Source organism: Bos javanicus, chromosome 17 (genome assembly GCF_032452875.1).
Source record: "Bos javanicus breed banteng chromosome 17, ARS-OSU_banteng_1.0, whole genome shotgun sequence".
NCBI classification, from domain to species: Eukaryota; Metazoa; Chordata; class Mammalia; order Artiodactyla; family Bovidae; genus Bos; species Bos javanicus.
The window spans coordinates 18,309,053-18,332,279 of record NC_083884.1 but is presented as its reverse complement, the minus strand read 5'-3'; the positions used below and the strand labels follow the sequence as shown (position 1 = coordinate 18,332,279).

Genomic DNA, 23,227 nt, shown 5'->3' with positions numbered 1-23,227 from the left:
ATATATATACACACACACTCACACACACATATTGTAGACATATAGAATATATAAGAGATAATACAGGATATATATGATATATATAATATGCATATATATGTCTGCCTCATATATAAGAGAAATATATATATCCTATTAACATATATATACACACCACACATATATACACATTCACATCTTCTGGCATATATATCCTGTTGGATATATAGATAAATATATCTCTATATATCATCATATACATACCATGGACTTCCCAGGTGGCTCAGTGGTAGAGAATCCACCTGCCAACGAAGGAGACACAGGAGACGCCGGGTTCAGTCCCTGGGTGGGGAAGATGCCCTGGAGGAGGAAATAGCCCACTCCAGTACTGGTGCCTGGGAAATCCCACAGACAGACGAGCCTGGCGGGCTACAGTGCATGGGGGCAGCAAAGGAGTCAGAGATGACTTAGCCACCGAAACAAATAACATACACAGCATAGACATATATATATATATATATATATATATATATATATATATATATATATCCTCCTGGTTCTTTTTCTCTGAAGCATTGACTCGTCCACCCCAGAACCCAACCTCAATCACTTTTACATAGAAGGCTCTCAACACAGAGTCATGAATGGTTCTAGGTAAAGCCTCCTTCCTGGTTCCCCATTCTAGTTCTAAGAAGAGAAGATGGAGCTGGCTGTTTTAAGCACAAGAACTCAGACTAACACACTTTCTGGAGCTGGGTCACACACTCTTCCTGGTTGGACCACGAAAGCGTCTGATCCACAAGCCTCTGAGAATGGTTGTGGTTTGACAGGCTACAGGGACACACACCCGGGTCTGTGGAAGTCCCCACACAGGGCCCCAGAGACCCGCTGCCTGCCAGGCTCAGAGTCCAGCCAAGTCCCGCCCTGTGGGAAGGACACCGCCCACCATCGCGGCGCTGGGTGCCCCTCTGGGCCAGCCCCAGAGACCTGAGGAGGCTACTTGGTTTACAACTGTGTTTTGTAACCATTTCCTCCCAAGATCACCGCGAACTCCCTCATGATCCTCATGGTTCCCAGTTTCCATCTGCACGTGGGGTCGGCCGTTATCCTCTCCTGTTGCTACCTGGCAACCCTCCCATTCCAGACGTCCGAATTCCTCTCCTATGGCAGCTCCCAAAGAAAGGACCAGAAGAAAACCAGTATCTATTTCCTTAAGAAGAGACCTCCAAAGGCCGATGTCCTTCTTTCCCCCGCTTCTTTCTCCCCCATCCCACCCACACCACAGAGCCCTGGACTCGATAAAGGACCACAGCTGGGAGCTGGTCCCACTGAGAACATCCAGAGTTGCCCAGAGCTGTTTTCCTTGTGGCTTCTTCGGGAGCAGGCACGCTGCCTTCAGTGTTTACAGTCAGCAATTTCAAATGTGCTGACATGGAGAACAGTGACCACAGAGTCCGCACAAACCAGCAAGGAAGAGAAACCCCAGGCGGAAGGGCTCAGCGGGACGTGAGGCGTCGCTCCTCCCCAGGATGGCCGAGGTCCGCCCGTGAGGCCCCCGGCTCACAGATGCCGGATGCATGGTGGGGAGAGAAGGCGCTCACCTCATTCTGCTTTTTCCTTCCATCACAGCTTCATCCCAAGGTTTCTATTCTGGGGGCTGACGCAGGCAGAGCCCTGCAGGAGGGCGCCATCTCATCCCATGAACAGGACAGGGGACGGGGGTCAGGCTGTGAGGTTTGAGCAGCTTCAGGACTTCTCCCTTTCCAGCACCTAACTTACAAAAGTTCTTTATATTGCTGATGTGTTTTTGTTCATTTTTTCCCCTCTAGGGACAAAGAAAATTTTGTAAGCAAAAAGGGTGTCGGAAAATCGCTGTGTAACAAGTCTAGCGTGAGAGGAGGGGGTGGGGAAGGACCGCTAAATTAAAGCTTGGAAAGGACAATTAGAATATTGCTAGAATGTTTTATAGCCACATTGGGAATTCCAGAATCCCTCTATTCTTGGCTCTGTCTGGGTTAGATAAGACAAAAACCATTTACTTTGAGCAGGTCCAATAGAGTGTTCAGGTAGGCAATGGATTTCCCTGTTCACAGACAGATGCCATGGGGGCATTTCTGGAACCCGGGCTCATCTACTAGCAGGGGCAAAAGCTGAACTTGACCTTTGGCCCCCTGGATAAAGCAGTGGTTCCCAAACTCTCACAGGTCACATCTGTGGTATGAAAATCTCTTACCAACTTCCCTACTGTACTCCCACACGCTGAGGGTCAAAAACCCCACTCCCTGTAATTACAAGAAAACCATGTACATTTGGGGATAAAAGCATAGCCAGAAAGAATGACCAGCTGTCCACCAAAGATGTGTGCAGCCCTTGGCCTGTCTGAATCGGATACCGATGATTGGTTGCCCAGTAAAGAACTACATTTCCCAGGTCTCCTCGCAGCTAGATGGGGATATTTGACTTAGTTCTTGCCAAAAGATTGTGGGTAGAAATGATGTCGCCATTTCTAGGGATAACCCATAAAAACCTCCAGCAAGATTCTCCATCTTCTAGGCTCTCTTTTTTCCCCACCAGCTGGAAGCAGTAGGTTCTAAATCCCATGGACAAACTTCAAGATGGAAGGAGCTGGTTGCCTGTCCACTGAATTCCCACACTGGACTATTGCACAAGAGAGAAATGAACTTTTTGTTATTGGTAAGCCACTGGGGATTTTAGTGTTCTCTATCACAAAAGCCCTGGTGGCTCAGATGGTAAAGCGTCTACCTGCAATGCGGGAGACTTGGGTTCAATCCCTGGGTCAGGGAGACCCCCTGGAAAAGGCAATAGCAACCCACTCCAGTACTCTTGCCTGGAAAATCCCATGGATGGAGGAGCCTGGTAGGCTACAGTCCATGGGGTCGCAAAGAGTCAGACACGACTGAGCGACTTCACATCACAAAAGCAATGACACAATATCAGTGTGATACCAGAAAAAAAGTATCAATTTAATTAGACACAAGGACATAGATGTTAAACATGGATACCATTTGGGTTAAAAAATAAATATTCGCTCACATACACTTCTATATGCTTGGGTTGTCTGTCACTAGAAGGAAACATAAGAAAATGGTAATGATGGTTGCTTTTAAGAAAAGGAACTGGGCAATGGGAAAAGGGGGGTGGAAAAGAGATTTATCGTCTACCATATACTGTTTTTAACCTTTTGAATTCTGTACTTTGTGCATTTATTACCCAGTCAAATGTTACATTTAAAAAACACAAATTCTGAAAGCATCCTATTTTCCAAGCACCCAGAGAATGCTTACAGACATGGCTATTCGTCCCTAGGGTCTTTTCTGAAAAGCAGTGGTACGAAGTGTTGACATTTAAAAATCCATAAAACTGTACTTTTCTTGGAAACTCCAGGGATGGGCAGACGTAGCTGCTATTCCCACAGTGTACCTGAATTCTGGGGGTTAACTTTCTCATCCTCTCAAAGACTTTCCTTTCCTTGCGGTGGTGACAGGAGGCTGAAATGAGAGAGGAGTTGTCCGTTCTGCTGGATCGGGTTACTGCTAACTGCCTCACACAAGTCATTCGTAGTGCTTGGTAAAAAGAAGGATTCCTGGGCCCCTTTCCTGAAAATTCTGAGTCAGTAGTTCTAAGGAGCAACCTGGGATCCACGTTGTTAACAAATGTCAGTGGACTCCCATGCCTGGGAGTCCTGGGAGACCCCACCCTCGTCTGTCCAGATGTCCTACTTGCTATCCTGGATAAGCTGCTTCACTTTCACATTTTATCTCCCTGGAATACAAAGGATAAAATTTATGATCTCTGAAACAAATGTCTGCTGAGATGAAGGTGATGCCCATGAAAACAGCTAAACTCCTTACATCATGAGATTTATATACAAGCCCCAGTGATGACAATTAATTACTGTTAGCATGTGTGCTCTGGATTGCTATTTTATGTTTTAAAATTGACTTTATAAAAACAAAAACAAACCCACTTCATTTTAAAAGGGGAGGGTGGGGGTGAAAAGCAAGTTCTATGTTTCCGTGGAAAGTTTTTCTAAGAATTTCTGCTGTGCTGATGGGTGTTTAGCAGGGAGCTCACACTGAGCTGACCCTCCACCCATGACAAGTATTGCTGCTTCCAGAAAGCAGAGAGCAGGGCAGGAGCCATAGGGAAGCTCCACAGGTGAGTCCACTAGCTAGAGGTGAGGGCAACTTAAACACAAGGATATTCAGGCAGCAACTGGGTCTGTGGTAGATTACCATATGGAACGGGGATGGATGCAAGAGATTCACTTTGCATGAGAACTATCTTATGCAGTCTAGCTGGCTCTGCACCATTTTGTTTTCTGTTCAGCTCACAGGTCCCATCCTGCTCTCTGAATATTCTAAAATGTTTCACACCAAAATGCCAACTACAGCCAAGCCCTCTATGTAACTCAAGAGTCAAACTGCTGCTTGTCCCTGATTGCAATTTTCCTGTATATCCATTATCCAAACACATAGAGTATTTCCCTCTATATCCATAATCAAACAAAGACAGGGCAAACCATGGAGAGGCTTATTTCCTGGGAAATAATCTGAGTAGTTAAGAAAACTTGTTTGAATGATATCACGAGTTTTCTAAAATATCTTAGAAGTAAATCTTGATATTTTCTAAGGAATAATTTGAAGAATTCTTTTAATCTGAAAGTTTCTCTATAAAATAGAGGGGAGTGGAGGGAGACCAATACATTTAGATCACAAGTTTTCTGCTTACTTTCTGGAGAACATTCTAATTTTTAAAATATCAGGCCCCAAAAGGGAAAGCATATTCACCAAAAAGAGAGATGAAAATGTAAAGGGATGGATGTTAATTAACTAGATGAGTGGAATCCTTTCACTATCTATGTGCTGCACTTAGCTCAGTTGTGTCTGACTCTTTGCGACCCCATGGACTATAGCCCACCAGGTTCCTCTGTCCACGGGGATTCTCCAGGCAAGAATATTGGTGTGGGTTGCTATGCCCTCCTCCAGGGCATCTTCCCAACCCAGGGATCTAACCCAGGTCTCCCACATTGCAGGTGGATTCTTAACCGTCTGAGCCATCAGGGAAGCCCAAGAATACTGGAGTGGGTAGACTATCCTTTCTCCAGGGGATCTTCCCAACCCAGGAATCGAACCAGGGTTTCCCACATTGCAGGCAGATTCTTTACCAGCTGAGCTACCAGGAAAGCCCTTCACAATGTATATATATATGTATATCATATCACCACGATATACACTTTAAATACCTTATAATTTTATTTGTTAATTGTACCTCAATAAAGCTAAAATTTAAAACAAAGAGAAATGTTAGCATAACCTTTTGTGACTACAAATTATTTCATTTTTCTTTTTGGCAACTGCCTCATACATCAGATGCTGTTTAAATTTGCCTTATCTCTTTCCATCCTTCCCAAAGAAATGAAATGCCCAGGTTACAGTATTTAGCTTGCCAGGCTCCTTTGGAGAATTCCATTAATTCTCCAGACAAGAATACTGGAGTGGGTTGCCATTTCCTTCTCCAGAGGATCTTCCTGACCCAGGGATCAAACTGGGGTCTCCTGCATTGCAGGCATATTCTTTACCATCTGAGCCACCAGGGAAGATGCATTTATTAGAAAGCATCATTAATTCAAAATGGGGCCCTTGCACTGCACAGTCTTTAAATGGACTGACCACCTAAAAGCCTGTAGTGGAGATTTCTGGGGCTCTGCTGTCTTTCTAAGTGTATGGGAGGATTTCCCGGGCTCCCATGTAGTTAATTTGAGACCATGCAGCTAATCCGACCAATGAGCTACAAGCAGAGAAAAGCTGCTATGAATTCTGCACCTTTTCTTCCCTTGCTGCAGCAAACCTTGAGGTCACATGTGGAGATGGCAGTGTCGGAAGCTGGTGGAGCCTCTGTCAGCCTGGATCCGTGAGTGACCAGGGGGAGCAGAGCCTCTACATGCACACCCGCTCCCACAAACCTCAAGCTGGAAGTGTGGCAGGAGCAACATTTGTTGTGTTAGGCCAGTGGGGCCAACGGGTGATAGGGGGCAGTTACAACCGGATACTGTAAGTTAATCTTGCCTTTTCTGATTCATCAAAGCTACTGGCTGAAAATCTCTGGGTTCTAATCAGGACACTGGACTTCATATTGATGTCATTAGTAGACAAGTCACCTAATCTTTTGAAGCTTCTGGCTTTTTGTTTGTTTGGTTTATTTTGTTTTTTAACTGTAAAATGGGGATAACATATTCCGCCGGCATGTTTACCGGTCAGGGATATTTGAGGATCAGATGAGTTTTTCTGAAAGTCTTCTGAAATCTGTAAATCACAAGCCCAGATGTAAAGTGCCAGCCTTGCTGCTGTGGGTCTGTCTGGACAGCTTAAGAGGCTAAATCTGACTGCTTATTTGGGGGGTCAGCTATTTGTATTCGCAGCTTTGTCATCCTTAAAGAGCCAAGCAATACATTCCACCGATAGATCTGGATCATGAAAAGTCAGATTCTGATACCACTTGGAGAATAATTCATTATCTTAAAAATGTCAGGGTTCGCTGAATGGTTTCAGAAGCCTTCCTTCCAGCAAGCAAACTCAACTAGTTGCCTCTGGCATAAAAAGAAAGGAAAAATAGAGGCCCCAAGTGAAAGGCTTGGCACAAAGCCCTTGATTCCTCGCACAGCCTGTCAGGGGAGGAGCGGGGGAGCACAGGGGAGGAACGCAGAGCTTGGGCATTCCACACTCCAGCCCTGCACAGAGACAGGGAGCGCCGTGCACACTCAGGAGGGTAGCACAAACCTGTTCTTGTGTTCCTCTCACAAAGAAGACAGATTTCTCCCCAGAGGAGAGGGGAAATGGAGGAGATGGCCTCCACACAGAGAAGATCTAGAAGCAGGGCCCGTGTCTGTGCGCCCCGCCGTCCCTGACAAAGGGCTGAGGCACCCTGCTTTTAACGCAGGAGAAGGGCTTCCTGACCCTGACAGTGGATGACACCGATCCAAAGACGGATTCGCAGAGGGCTGTTTTCACCCAGCTGCTCAGACTGTCAGATAGTAACAGCTGCCTTTTTGTGAGCACTCACTAAATGCCAAGCGCTGACATTTGAGATACCCAGAAACTCAGGCACAGCAAGGCTAAGTCACTGGTCTGAGGTCACAGAACAGGGATACAGCAGAACTGGGGAGTTCAACCCCGACAGTCTACCTCCAGATGCCGTAGTCTTAACCACTGCATTACTCAGGGTGGGAGGGCAAACAGGAAGGAAAACAGGGGCAATCCTGTTGCCTCCTACGTGCCTCGCAATGGGCTCCAGACACTTTGACTCACTTCATTGTCCTATTTCTTCATTTTTTATATATTGCAGAAAGGGTTCAGAGTTAGGTGTCCTTAACTTTTAAAAATACATATTTATTTTTAATTGAAGGATAATTGCTTTACAATATTATGCTGCTTGGGCTTTCCTGGTGACTCAGATGGTAAAGAATCTGCTTGCAATGGCAAAGACCTAGGTTCTATCCCTGGGGCAGGAAGATCCCCGGGAGAAGGGCATGGCAACCCACTCCAGTATTCTTGCCTAGAGAATCCCATGGACAGAAGAGCCTGGAGGGCTATAGTCCATGGGGTCCCAAAGAGTTGGACATGACTGAGCAACTAACCCTTTCACTTTTCATTGTGCTGGTTTCTGCCATACATCATCTTATCCTTTCTAACAATTAGTATTCTTACCTCATTTCCAAGTGACGAAACAGAGGCTCAGAGAGGTCAATTAACTCACCTAAAGTTGGAGAAGACTCTTGGGAGTCCCTTGGACTGCAAGGAGATCCAACCAGTCCATACTAAAGGAGATCAGTCCTGGGTGTTCATTGGAAGGACTGATGCTGAAGCTGAAACTCCAATACTTTGGCCACTTCATGCGAAGAGTTGACTCATTGGAAAAGACCCTGATGCTGGGAGGGATTGGGGGCAGGAGGAGAAGGGGACGACAGAGGATGAGATGGCTGGATGGCATCACTGACTCGATGGACGTGAGTCTCAGTGAACTCCAGGGATTGGTGATGGACAGGGAGGCCTGGCGTGCTGTGATTCGTGGGGTCGCAAAGAGTCGGACACGACTGAGCGACTGAACTGAACTGAACTGAAAGTCACAGAGCCAAAAAATGAAGTTAGGCACCAAGTCCAACCTGATTCTGTTGGATTAAAGTAGGAAGGTTTGTGGCTGAAAAATATGCCAGAGTTTGGGGAAGAAACCAAATACAATAATAAGGCAGACAAAAGAAACACTATGGAAGGGAGGCAGAAGCTGGCACTTCTGGGTCCTGAGAAATAGAACAGAGCTAAATATAGGATAACACCTATGGACGGAGTTCCCTTTATCACAAAGGCTTTTTGTCCTCAGAGTAAGAAAGATGGTCAGTTGACCGGACCAAAGAAAGACAGTCCCGCACATCAAGCAAACCTTTTCTTAATTCAGCAAATGGAGAGTTACTATGAAAATAGCCAATATCTTTTTTTGGCTGTCTTTACATCGTCTCATACTAAATTGTTATGATCATATACTTCCACATTCCCTAAACTTACGAATCACTGAGTAATTGTTAGTTGTTTTGTTGCTGTTATTTTGCATCATTTGCTAACCCACAGAGAAAATGTTCTTCCAACCTCAAGCTAGAGAGGAGCAATGTAATTATGACACAGGAGCAAAAGAAGTTCATTAACATACCCATGACTGACACGGAAGATCATTAATTAGGCATTCTGAGCATAAGTATATATGTATAAATTAGCATCTATTCACCATTTAAACTGTAAGAGGTTTTTTTTCATATCTGAATATTAACTATGTTGGAAAATTACTAAGTTTTCCTGAGCAAATTCCACAAACAATACCCAACCCTGATCACAAAAATAACATGAAGAGAAAAGCTTCTGTGAGAAGAACTGGACACAGTGGAAGGAGTCAAATGATGTTACAACCCTTCATCTGTCAGTATCTTCATCTGTGTCTCTCCCCTCGTGTGTATTTCTGAATCCACCTATTGGGAGCTGTGTGTGTGGACCCTTTTCTGTCAGCAAAGCTTTAGATACGTCGCTACCACAGCTGATTCTAGAGATGCTTTACCTACGTCTGTATTCTGTCATTGTTCATCCCTTTATTCTTTCACTACAGGTTTATTGGGTGTGATTTCTGTACTGAAGACAACGTGGAGAATATGTACATGCACACGGCAGCATTTCTACTCTCAGGGACTTTACAGTCGAGCATGAAAGATGAGACATAAAATAGACACATAGGGACTTCCCCAGTGGGCCAGTGGTTGGGAGTCTGCCTTCCAGCGCAGGGGACGTGGGTTCGATCCCTGGTCAAGGAACGAGGATCCCACATGCCACAGGGAAGCCAAGACTGTGCACTCTAGAGCCTGCACACCACAAGTAGAGAAGTCCGTGCGTCGCAACTAAGACCTGACCCAGCTGAATAAATAAATACAAAAAAAACTAAGTGTACACATAAAAGTAACATGTTAAGGTAGAGAATTACACTGTCAGAGAGTATCAATCTGACTCAAAAGAAGAGCAGACTCCTTCAGGCAGGGGGAGGATCGGTGAACGCTTCATGGAGACAGTGGCATGTAAGCAGGACGAACGGAAGATGTAGAAGAAGCGGATCTGACAAAGTCTGGTCAAGAGAGTCACTTGATGGCGAAACTAGAGGTGAATCGATGTCTGTCGTCACACTCAGGTCTTGCATCTTGCTAGTTCTGTAGCCGATAGGGCCACTCCTCCGTTTTCCCAATGTGACTAAAGTACCTATTGCTTTGGGGCCCTGGAAAACCTCCAGTATCAGGAGCACGATAACAGTAACACTCTGTTGTCCTTCACACAGATGACAATGATCCTAATTACTTCATAGGGCTGGGCTTGCATTGTTTTTCTTGCAGCAGTGCTGGATCCATGCCAGCATATCCATCGTCCTCTATTGACTTCTCTTGGGACCAGTGGCACACTTTTGTAAGATGGCTATCCTGCTCGAGAGCTGGAATTCACAGTTCTTAGACCATTTTCTTCCCCAGGATGGAGCTAACAAGTCTCTGTGAGGACTGAAAGGAAGAGCTTGGCCTTTTGGGGATCAGACTATTACCATCTGAGTACAGCAACCACACATGTATTTTTCACTGGTGGTCTTTTTCAGCAGAACGAGAGAATTTTAACAACATCACCTATATAAAGAAAGGCGGTCAACTGCGTAACTTGCGAATAAGGTGAAATCTCAGAGTCTCCAGTTTTTGACATCTACCTGTAGAAACCATATAGCCCATAGATCGATGCCCAAAGCATGGGCCTTTCATAGCTTTCTTGAGGCTGCGTCCATGGGGATTCAGTTTGTGGGGCTGCCTTCAGGCTGAAATCCTTATTCTGAGGCCTCCATAGCAAAATAGGATTCAAGATATCTCCCTGGGAGGGAGTTTCAAGAGGGAGGGGACATATGTGTACCTATAGCTGATTCATGTTGACGTGTGGCAGAAACCAACACAACATTGTAAAACAACCATCCTCCAATTAAATTACGAATCTTTTTTTTTTTTTAAAACATGAAAAAAAGACATCTCCTTCATATTGGGTACCATTCCATGGCAGAAAGGAAGGCAACCCTCAAGATCAGAGCTCAGGTGTGCTCATAGAATTAGAAAACTAAGTGGCCAGCTGTAGTTTTCATGACTGTCGGAGTCTCTTGGGCCTCAGCCATTGGCAGGTATTGAAGTTTCTGAGGCAGTCTGGGTCCTGAAGGAAATGAACAAGTTACTTGTATTGGACTAATCTGGAAAAACATTGACTGTTATTGGAGAAAAAGTAGGATAATGACTGCTGATTTCTTCCATGTTCCTTGGTAAACAGAAATCTATCTTCTATTTGTAAGGCAGATTTATGTAGAGGAAGTATAAATATTCCATCTTTGTAATGGGAGAACTTTTTAAGGCCATTAGTACCCATGATTAAACTGCTAAGAAAATTCCTGACTCTTATATCATTACAGTGGATAATAATTACTTAACTGAAGCATCATTCACTAAGATTGTGTTATAAATCTCAACCCACTCCTGGTTGGCAGGTATGTGCTCAGTTGGGTCTGACTCTTTGCGGCCCCATGGACTATAGCCCGCCTGGCTCCTTTGTCCATGGGATTTCCCAGGCAAGAATACTGGAGTGGGTTGCCATTTCCTCCTCCAGGGGGATGAAGCCACATCTCTTATGTCTCCTGCATTGTTAGTGCCACCTGGGAAGCCCCTGGCAGGTAATGGACACATACAAAATGGAAAGAGAGCATCATTTATTTGGAGATAGCTGCAGAGATCCAAGTTATGCTTGTTCTGGAAATTCAGAGGAAAGGAGAGCTCACAGTGGTCCGAGGTCACTCCAAGAGGCCCACATAGTGGAAAGAAGATAAGGAGTTGAGTTCCACAGAAAATGAGAGCTACATAATCTTCATGGGCAAAGTCACAGCTCAAACCTTGGAAGTACTTGTGCAAAGAATCTGGGTCAGATAATCTCAGTAAAAATTTTCTCAAATTTCCTCCTGCCAAAGAAGGAATACAATCATGTTGTTCTGTGGGCATCTGCTGAAATGTGTCTATTTTAAGAGATGACCGGCAGTAGCCAATGGGTGTATTAACCCCTCTTCCCCCACGACCTCCTAGAACTGGACAAAGCTCTTCCCAAGGTGGTCTTCTGACAAAGACTGAATCCTGGCTTTTGATGCTGAAATTCCTTTGCTGTATCAAGGGTAATTTGTTAAACCTTCACTGAAAGAGATGCTCTGAGCCCAACCTACGGAGACATGTTCCAATTTAGGCTGTGGAATGAAAATTACAGGGCAGTCACAGAGGCAAGTTTAAAATTAGGACAGACTTCACTTTGGGCCTCTTCGGCCTCAAAGAGTTAGTAGATGAGGCAAAGGAAAATGGAAAAAAAAAGTAACAGTAGGAACTTGAAAAGCCAAACCCTCAGACTTTGCCCCTTCCTACGGCCCTCCCTCCCAACACGCCAGGCTCTTTGCACATGTGAGCATGAACCACAAGAAGCTTTCTTAGTCCCTTAGCAGCTTCACACAGGAGCCACAGCCTCTCAGGGCCTGTGAGGAAATGCCAGAGGCAGAGAGATCAGAAGAGCCTAGCTGAGAAAGAAGGAAGAGGAGAAGAAACGGGGGGGATTCCTCCCCAGCCCAAGTCTTTTTATTCAAGTCCTATGGCTCAGTCTACTAGTTACCCAGGAGTCACCCAGCAGACAGGTCTGTTGTAGGCATGCAACCTTCTTAGAGGGCAGTTGTCACTAACGCAAGCCCAGAACCGAGGTTGCAGGGTGACAGAGGCTGTCACCTCTCCACTGACCCATCCCCTAACAACAACCACCCTCCTGAAAAAGAATGTCTCTGGGAAAGTGACTGGGTTTGCTTGTTGCCTCTGCAATTTCATCTCTGTTTCTAGAGGTTAAGAAAACACTACCTAGGGACTTCCCTGGTGGTCCAGTGGCTAAGACTCTGCACGTCCAGTGTGTGTGTGTGTGTGTGTGTGTGTGTGTGTGTGTGCACGCACGTGCACGCGTGCGTGTGTCCTGAGGCGGGGGTTGGGTGGGGTCTGAGTTCCATCCCTGGTTGAGAGCTAGATCCCACATGCCACAACGAAAGATCCCACACGTGGCAATGAAGATCGAAGACCCTGCATGCTGCAATGAAGACCCCGTACAGCCAAATAAATAAAATAGATTAAAAAAATAAAATAAAATAGATTAAAAAAAAAAGAAAACACCACCCACCTTTACCTTTTTCTGAGACCATTTTTGGCTGGGTGCTTTTTGGTAAAAAGTTTCAATTCCTCCGAGGAATTCAATTCCTAAATAGGAGAGGAATTATTCTTACTATTACACAAAAGGGGTTCTTTTCACTTGAACATCTTATTTTCAGAAAGCTCAAGGGTGCACATATTTAGCCACTAACAGATAACCCTCCACTGGATTATCCTGAAGCAGGTACTAAGTATCTGAACAGGGTAGGGAGGAACCCATCAGATGCGATTGACTCTGCAAGTTCTCCAGATGGACCCAGTCTGGGACTCCCTTTTTCAAAATCATGTGTTAGATTCACTTCCTGGTCTGGCTTCCTGGAAGTAGACTACCTTACAGGAGTCTTAATTTCTGGTTCTACATTTCTAAGAACCAGAAAGTAGAAGTCAATAAAATGTGGAAGAACGGTTACTTTCATGTATGACTCTTACTGATGGTCTGAAGTGTAGTAACCAAGTCTGTTAAAAGAGTTGCCCACTTTTGCTATGTCTTGTTAGAAAATAGTTCTCAATAAATGGGAAATTTCATGAACCTCCAAAGTAAAAATGTTAGTCCCTCAGTCATGTCTGACTCTTTGGAACCTCACAGACTGTAGCTCCTCTGTCCATGGGGTTTCCCTGGCAAGAATACAGAAGTGGGTAGCCATTCCCTTCTCCAAGAGATCTTCCCAACCCAGGGATGGAACCTGGCTCTCCTGCATTGCAGGCAGACTCTTTACCGACTGATCCACCAGGGAAGCCCTCATGAAGTGTAAATACACTCCTGATCGAATTCATCCTGCAAACTAAGAAGTCAAACGTGCTGGAGAGTTATTGCTCATCTCAGGCAGCCCTCTGAAACCTACAACTTTCTTAATCCAGAGAGTGTTAATAACAGATCATCAGAACATAGGGCCTCTCCCAACAGCTGTTGCCTTTTAGGCTACAAAGCTCACTTTGTCAGAGCAATTTCTGCTTGAGTTAGAGCACAACTAGTTATACAACTTGATCTCATGGAAATATTTGGTGCCTGCTGATATGTTCAAACAAATTCACCAGATCTTGATTATGTTCTGGCAATTAAAGCTATTAAGTCAGTAGATAGACAGCAGGTTATTTCATTGCTGGTTGAAAAAGCCAGCTTTCTTTTCTCCCCTTTGTATGTGACAGCACTGTAATTAGCCTTAATCAAATACTATTTGTGTTAGGTGCTGTAACTTTGCTTCCTTAGCCAGGAAACTCTGCCAATCAGGGAGAAGCAGAAATACAACTCTGGTCAAAGATCCAGAGAGATGGATGGGCATGAGGTAACTGGGAACTCTGTGCTATCTTTGTAACTTTTCTGTAAATCTGAAACTGTTCCAAAATAAAGACTTTAATTTTAAAAATCAAGAAACAGGGAAGAAGAAGAAATGAGAACGAGAAGTGCTACTTAATGTAAATCTGCCATCTTAGCAGGATAGCAGGTAAAATCAAGCTTTAGAAATTGTCAAATAGTCCAAAAAATATGGTTCCCTCTGGAAATTCCGGGTTATTCTCTCTCTATGCTGGGGTACTGCTGTGCTCTTTTCTTTTTAATCTCTGCGAGTAAGTTTGTGATGCGAGACTAGAACCAGGTGAAGGGAATAAAATTGATCCTTCCACCATTTATCCAAACTTCTAGTTTGTTTCTCTGTGTGTCTTAAATCCACCATGAGTTTCAAAAAGTCTTCAAAGAGCTCTTCAGATAGTGAACAGTGTTCCCTAAATAGGGAGGCAGTGTTCCCTAAACTTTAATGGTCACACAAATCACCTGGGGATCTTGTGAATCACACTCTGACTCGGTAGATCTAGAATGGTCCCCAAGATTCTTTATTTGTAGCAAGCTACTGGTTGGTGCCAAAACTGCTGGTCTATAGATCGTACTCTGAGTAGCAAGGGTATACGGACTAGTGATTGGGAGAGTGATTGCACTTGGCCAAAAGCAAGAACCACAATACCTTGGCTACATGACTGACAACGAGAAGTCTGCAGGAAGCAATTGTCAACAAAACAGATATACATTTTCTATTTTCCTTGGCCAATAATCCCTTGTGTAAAGAACCTGAAATATATTAGTAGAATGGCATTATACCAGGAGTCAGATTGTCCATTAGCTCAAAGAATCCCAATAATAGAAGTAACTATTCTCCTTCAAAGTGCCTCAGCCATGATAGGGGGGCATCAGGGAAAATAGGTAAGTGGTGGTCGGGGTGCATGTGTGTGTGTGTGTGTGTGTGTGTGCAGTGATCTAATTTTTATTATTTTGACTCTATATGTCTCCTCATACTTCAAATTCTATATTTATAAAATATTAGCTATTATAACTAGTAATATTTTGAGGTTAGGGAAAAAATGTCATGTAACTGTTAGAGCCTCTTCAGAGGCACCATCTAATACGGAGCTAGATCTTAGCTCCTGTTATAGAATGGAGGTCTCCTGCCCTGTGGCTGATAGTCACTTGATGAAGATATAGTTCACGTAACTCCATCCCAAATGGTAAAACCCACATTTGGGGAGATGTGGCAAGACCTAGAGACTGCAATACAGAGCGAAGTAAATCAGAAAGAGAAATACATAAAATATCATATATTAATGAATATATGTAGCATCTAGAAAATGGCAGTGATGAACCTCTTTCCAAAGTAGAAATAAGAGACACAGATGCAGACAACAAATGTATAGACACCAAGGCAGGGATGTGGGTGGGATGGACTGGGAGATTGGGATTGACATCTATATACTACTGCGTGGAGCTTCCCAGGTGGGGCAGTTGTAAAGAATCCACCTGCCAATGCAGGAGACACAGGTTCAATCCTGGGTTGGGAAGATCCCCTGAAGATCCACTGGAATGGCAACCCATTCCAGGATTCTTGCCTGGGAAATCCCATGGACAGAGGAGCCTCGCAGGCTACAGTCCATGGGGTCACAGAGAGTCAGACACAACTGAGCGACTGAACACACACTCACACGCACACACACACATAAAAGAAATAATTAAAGAGAACCCGCTGTATAACACGGAATTCTACTCGATGTGCAGTGGTGGCCGAAATAGGAAGGATACCCAGGAAGGAGGGGATATATATACACAAAGAGCCGATTCACTTTGCTGTACAGCAGAAACTAATGTAACATTGTAAAGCAACTATACTCTAATTTTTTTTTTTTAAAAAGCGAAGACCAGGCCATCAGCTACTTTGAATAGCAAAAAAACATATTTCTTACAACTGGTGGAAAGTATTGTGGTAACTGCCCCAAACGCCACATTTCTGGTTCTATTCCACTAAGTTTGTTACCCCTTTAAGACATTTTTTGAATTTCAAACTTTGATTCTGTGATTCTACTGATTTTGGATTTCTTCCATATCTTGACTAATGCAACTCAATTAGGCTTTATATCCAGTGATATGCTGGTAAATATTTAATAACCAGCTCTCCAGGAAAAAAAAAATCCCAGGTATGTAGCTTTTGCCAACGTTTATGGTGTAAATACAACCACTATGGCCGATTTCAAGAACCAACCTGACTTTACTGAAGAAAAATACTAGAAAGAAATGTGCGTAATCACAAACCTATGAGTCAGCTTTGGTACACAATAACAAGTGACCCTGAAGACAGAAATCACTGTTGTTTTCATAATTAAATTATAAAAATCTAGGAGGGCTGAAAGTATTCTATCATTCCAAAAAAGCTTGTTTCTTAAAATGTTTTTACAGTTTTACAGAAGAAGGCCATAAGCCCTTGTGTCTTTATACACCAAAAATAACTCCCTGCTAGTTTTTGTTTTTTTTTTTTTTTAATGACAGTCTCGCAATCTGTATAATCACCACAAAATCTTATAAAGCAAGCCATTTGGATTTTAATGACACAAACATGCTGAAAGTTCAGAATTCTTCTATATGACCTTGAGAGTTGAACTCTCCCGTTTTTGGCTCATTCCACGCGCTTCCTTTCATGGACTATAAGACACACAGCTCAGTCGGCCTCTGTGGCCAATGCATCTGCAGAAAAGGCTGAACTCACCATCCTCATGGTTTTGATTGTCCCCTACCACTATTTACTTCTGATTGGCTTCCCCGGTGGCGCTAGAGGCAAAGACGCCGCCTGCCAATGAAGGAGAGATAAGAGATGCAGGTTTGATCCCTGGGGCGGGAAGACCCACTGGAGAAGGAAATGGCAGCCCACTCCAGTATTCTTTCCTGGAGAATCCCATGGACAGAGGAGCCTGGTGGGCTACAGTTCTTGGGGTTGCAGAGTTGGACTCAACTGACGCGACTTAGCACAGCATCACTACTTCTGAGACCGACAACAACTTCATGTTTTATTTCCTCCCCTATATCCAAAATTATTTTCTTCAAATTTAAAGACTATTTTAGGGACTTCCCTGGTAGTCCAGTGGTTAAGACTTTGCCTTCCAATGCAGGGCGTGCAGGTTCAATCCCTGGTCAGGGAGCTAAGATTCAACATGTCTTGTAGCCAAAAACTCAAAACATAAAACAGAAGCAATATTATATCAAATTCAATAAAGAGTTAAAAAAACTATTCTATATTAAAAAGGACACTAGAATGAGAAAACTGCATTTTTAAACAAAAATTTGTAACATAGATGTGTTTTTTGCACATTTAATGTACACAACTCTTTCTAATATATCATTCCTTCCTTCTGCTTTTAGTCCACCTGAGATTCTTTACATAACTGCTTCGTATTTTTACCCACATTCACCTGCTTATTGCCAATGAGCTTCTTATAAGAAAACAAAAGCAGAGAAGGCTACAGCTCACAGGATGAGGGGAGGGAGGAATTGGTGAAAAATATCTAACCAAGTAATGTAATTAACTTGAAGAAAAACATTTGCATCAGGACTACACTCATGTCTTTTTCCATCAGCGGAAGCCAAAACCAAGCAAACAAAAAGCCACCACCACTTGCCCACCACCCTGAGCGCAAATGACTTTGGCAGAGCAGCCGACATGAAAAAATACTGCTTGAAACAAATCAGGGGAAAGACACTGCTTCTAATCGAGTGTTCCTGCTTGCCTCCATCCTGCTCACTTTGTGTCTTTTGAATTGTGTACCCTGGGCACCTATTAAGTCTTCAAAAATATAGGTTGCCAAGCCATCCTAGGTTTGGAACTTTTAAAATTATCTTTTTAGGGAGAACCCCGTTTAGGAGGAACACATTAGGTTATAACACATGCAGAACGCAGTACAGTATGCCCCCTGCCATTTGCCAGATGTTAGCAACTAGAAACATGCAAGGATTTTTCATGTTAGAAAAATGGTGGAAGTCAGCTCATCAAAGGTAAAACAGCAGAATCTGTCCATGCCTTTCCTTTTCCTAAAATGCATTTAAATGCACCAGGCTCATCTCTAGTTTGACAGGATTATTAATGGGATGGGCTTACCACTCCTGTGGATGAATCTGTTAGCCAGCGAAAGCCTTTTACTATCTTGGATGTTTCTTACCAGTGTCTGATGACTGCCAGCTAAGCTTCGCATTAACTAGAGATTTCTGGCCGATGATCACTGTGTAACAGAGTCAGACGGGCAAACTTAATACCACTAAATTAGACCTAGGTGTTTTGTTTTTTTTTTTTAACAGAAATTTTTACATTAATCAGAAGACTGGCTAACACACTTTCACAGTGACAAAAATGTTCATCATGAAAGAAAAAGTATTCCCTATATCTGGTATTCTTGAATGATTAGGACAGAGACTTCTCAACTCGCCACTCATCAAGTACAGTAGCCATGCTTCATGAAGACACGAAACAAGAGACGTGAAGAATACAAGTTCTATGGGATGACTATATGCGGAGTGACCATGGACACAGAAATAGATGGGACAGAGATCTATCTGGTAAACGAATGACTGTCCATGCCATTTTACACAATTGGGAATAAATTCAATTCTGTTTCATTTAAGAGCAAAATCCTTAGATTCTCTGTCGGAGAAAAAAAACCCAAATAGACAAAAATATAGCAGCAATGGCAAAGAACTCCGTGAGGGAAGCTTCACTGATATTTGGGGATTCTTCGCTGCTGAGTAAGTGGAGAAGGAGAGGAGATGGAAGGGAGACACTTAGAGACATTCAGTGAAAGGATCACCCCTGTTCAATGTCCAGTTCTTTCCCTGAGGTCACCTATCTGCCTCTGCATTTGTGCCCTTCCTGTTGGTAGCATCTGGGAAACACTAGAAGGAAGAGGGATCGAGACGTAAGCTGGCATTAGAATACAGTACAATCTTACTCTATACTCCTGCACAGCCCGGAGCCCATGCCTCTTTAAATGTAATGGACACACACACAATTCTTTATCCCCAGCAGTTTCTCAAATGAAACCTGATGTTCTGAGGCTGCATGCGGAAGGCGATGAGAGAGAGGTTCTCTCTGCCAGGTCTGAAAGGTTCTGGAGGGCATCTAAAAGTGAAAGCTTTTAGCAAAACACCAATGCAAGCAAATTGCAAAATCACAGTGTGTGCGGGACTGGATTCCGGTTGGCAAAGGTGTGGCGATGATTTTTTCAAACACCTGGGCAAAGGGGAATGGAGCCTCCCTGCCTCGTGGCCGGCCTTGAACTGCATTCAGGGTTCATTGCTCTATTTGCTTCCTTGCTATGCTCTCATCTAAATTCAACTGCTCTTTCCCAACAGACACCCCAGCAGACACACCGCTCCCTGAGCTCCCTCTGATTTTAGGTTCACATTAATGTGTCTGTGTTTCCTCAAGAATACACAGAGGCTGGGCAGAGGCCCAAGCTGAGTTTATATGCATTTTAAGTCAGGCGATACAAACTTAATCTGACTTCCATAACCTGGCTACTTTTTCTCAGCGCCTCAGTTTCTCCTCCAGTCAAGAAGGCTGCTGATCCCTCTTAACAAGTTCATTCTAACTAGCATAAACTGAATTCTTGAGCAGCAGGCAAAGCCATTCTTACAGCAACCATAGCTTGATACTTTTATAGAGCTTATCAGACACTCTTATTAGACATTCTTCTAAGTGCTATACCTACATTGACTTGCTTAATCCTCAAAAATTCCCTATGAAGTGGGTTTTATTACCCCCCATTTCACAGATGGAGACATTAAGACTCAAAAAGACCTGCTGAGGTTGGCCTTAACTACTCCCTCATTTTCAAATATTTAGTGGTTGTGGGGATTACAGAAAGCAAACCCCTCCTGCTGAAGAGTGGAGAACAAGGAAGCTGCCCATGCTTTCATCTACTAGCATTTTCCTATTCTGGGAAAGCAAGCCGACCAGTGTGTGGCCCAAGACTTGTCCAGAAGTGTTCAGACACGTGACTCTAAACCAGACCAGACAGCCAACTCGGGCAAGAGAAACAGGTAAAGGATGTTGGGTGGCCCGAGCCCAGGTGAGGAGGAGGTGGAGGGAGAAGGGCCAGCTGGTCAGTAAAAGGGAATCCTCAGGTGAAAGCTCCGTGAACCCACAGCACAGATCATGATAACATGCTAATGACTGGGATCTTTCCCTGACCTGCAGAGTGTAAGGGGGGATGGCTGCAACCCCCTTCCTGCTTCCAGACCCCCCAGTACGATGATGATAATGGACTGACTTGTGCACAGTTCTCATAACACAGTTCAGATAGATAGATGAGAGGTGGATGCAGTCACTCCTGACTTCACCTCTGCTTCCTTTTGCTGCCCCACATTCTTGCATCAGAAAATTATACTTGGAAAAATGAACCACACACACAGTATCTCCTTTCAGCACATTCTTTAGTCAAGGACCTTTATAAGGATGAAGAATTTCCACATTTCATAATTTATAACAAACTTTTCATTTGGGTATGAAAATGTAGACATCTGAAAAGCTCCCTGACACCACTTCTCCCTACAATGGTAACATATTTATGTAAAAGAATTCACAATACAGATTTTATGTTAATATTCCTTAATCTTTACTTCTTGCATTTCAACTTAACTGCCCTCACAGGAAACAGCTTCCAGACTCTCCTTCAAATATTCATAGGGTGTACTGTAGACAGGGAAATTACACTCAACAGAAACACATCCATCCTGACTACCCCGCAACCTGACTGCCCCTGGAAATGTCGGGAGCCATGACAACACAGGCAATTTTGCACCTCGGAGTCACAAAGAAGTTTCTGCAGGATGAAGCCACTGATGGACTGGATATATGCTAGGTAAATGTCTTGGAGTTCCTAAAATCTTGATATAGATCAGAAGAACCAGGTTTTTAGAATGGATCTTCTGCTAACATCTGACTATGGGCAATAGTTAGCAGTGATGGGTGAAGGTTTATTTAACTCTGGGCTCTGAGGTAAATGGATAATGAGGGATGCAATCCCAGCCTAAGTCTTTCAGGGATTTCGAATTTAGGGAAAGAGCTAGAACTATAAACACTAAGCATAATCAAAGCAGAATGCAACTATTGTCACAGGAGCGGTCTGCAAATGGGCACTGTGGAGATGCAAGGAATCAATAACTGAACTGGGAGAATCAGAGCAGGCTTGGGGGACCAGGTAGCATTTGAGCTGAGTTTTGAAGGCATTCATTGATTTTGACAGGTGGAAAGAAACTGGGCAAGAAGGAACATGAGGAAAAGCTGGAAGCAGGAAATGCTGGCCACACGAAGCGAAGGCTGGAGAGAGGGCAGGGTACTGAACCCTAGTTTGTGGAGGAATGCGGCAGGAGGAAAGGAGACAGTGGCTCTGAGATACGGGAGGGACTTTGGACTCACTCTATAGGCAATAAGGTTCCCCTCAGAGTTCAAAGAGGGAAACAGAGCAATGGTTTTAAGAATGGATGAGACAATCAAGAGATTAGGAAGCAGAGGGAGGTTAGGAAGATGCCCAAGGAGTTTAGATGACAGATGACTAGGAAAGTCATTTAATTGCTCAGGGTCTTAGTATCATTTTTTTCTCCAAATGCAGGGAAAAAGGTCTATCATGGTATAGGTAATGTTAAGTATCTTGAGACAGTCTTTTTTTCCCTTTTACTTTAAGTCAGGCTTATTGAGGTATAATTCACACAGAGTAAGTCCTGAATATTCATTGGAAGGACTGATGCCGGAGCTGAAAACTCCAACAATTTGGCTACCTAATGTGAAGAACTGACTCATTGGAAAAGACCCTGATGCTGGGAAAGATCGAAGGCGGGAGGAGAAGGGGATGACAGAGGATGAGATAGTTGGATGGCATCACTGACACAATGGACATGAGTTTGGGTAAGCTCTGGGAGTTGGTGATGGACAGGGAAGTCTGGCGTGCTGCGGTCCATGGGGTTGCAAAGAGTCAGACATGACTGAGTGACTGAACTGAACACTCTCCTTATCTGGAGTTTGCTATAGTCATATCCAGCCTTGTTATTCCACCAATATCAAGATACAGAACATTTCTATCACACCAGAAGGATGTCACAGCTCCAGACAACCACTGATTTGGTTTCTATCCCAATAGTTCTGCCTTTTCCAGAGCTTCATGGAAAAGGTATCCTTTTGGTTTTAGAGTAACTTGTTCTGTTTATGGAGTAACTTTTTAAAAGTCTGCATACTCTTCACAGAACAGAATAAAAACTGAGACAGTCTTATGGACTGGTTCTCCTGGGTTCTAATTGTGCCTGGTACCTGTCTTCTTTACAGCAACTTGCATGGAATTCTTGCGGTTCACTTTCATGACTGTCTTCTCACCATCACAACTGCCTTATGAGCAGAACCTGTGCCTTTTCATTCTATTTCTAGAGGCCTAGAAGGGGACTACGCGTACAGTAGGCAGTTGAACATCTAAATTACTCTGCAATTTCCAGTTTCCAGATAAAGACACGGAATGTCCCATGATTACTGAGAAAATAAGAATCTCTATCTTGGGTTTATATTAGTCATTAGAAACTGTCATACTGATGCTAAGGCAGCCTTAGAATCTACATCTATGTTTTAAGGACCTTGGGGTTAGTTTGCATCTCTTCAAATCTGTTTTCCTCTCTAGTCCTCAGAAGGACTGCCACTAGCCTCCACTCCCTTTGAATGAACGTTCCCAGTTATGAACACTCCCCACCACACCCTCTGGGTGAATTAAATGGCACTGTAGATCCGACTCGACACCAGCCTACTGGGTCTCTGTTGATCAACTGCCAATCCAATGACTGTATTGATACATTAATCCACCAAAAGTACCCAAAGGACTCTCTTCATCCCTAGGGCAACAGATTATATTTCAAATGTCAACTCACCCCCTATTCTTGGACACACGAGATACAACCATGATAAATGATGCTGATGGGTTGCCCTGGTGGCTCAGTAGTAAAGAACATGCCTGCCAATGTAGAAAGGCTCGGATTCAACCCCTGGACCCAGAAAATCCCCTAGGGAAGGAAACAACAACCCACTTCAGTATTTTTCCCTGGGAAATCCCATGGACGAGAAGCCGGGTAGGCTATAG

The 23,227-nt window shown here is 43.8% G+C and overlaps 1 protein-coding gene across 5 annotated transcripts in view; it reads right to left on the bottom strand.

The window, feature by feature from the left end:
- Positions 1 to 23,227, bottom strand: part of MAML3 (mastermind like transcriptional coactivator 3) — a 459,812-nt gene that overhangs the window by 250,458 nt on the left and 186,127 nt on the right. The window contains exon 1 of one of the 5 annotated variants that reach the window (XM_061384149.1): positions 244 to 23,227. This exon is cut by the window's right edge and continues 41,840 nt beyond it. The exons of the other annotated variants lie outside the window; for them this stretch is intronic. Coding sequence (XP_061240133.1) covers positions 244 to 246 — 3 coding nt within the window. The 5' untranslated portion in view covers positions 247 to 23,227. The remainder of the gene's footprint in view (positions 1 to 243) is intronic. 5 annotated transcript variants of the gene reach the window in all.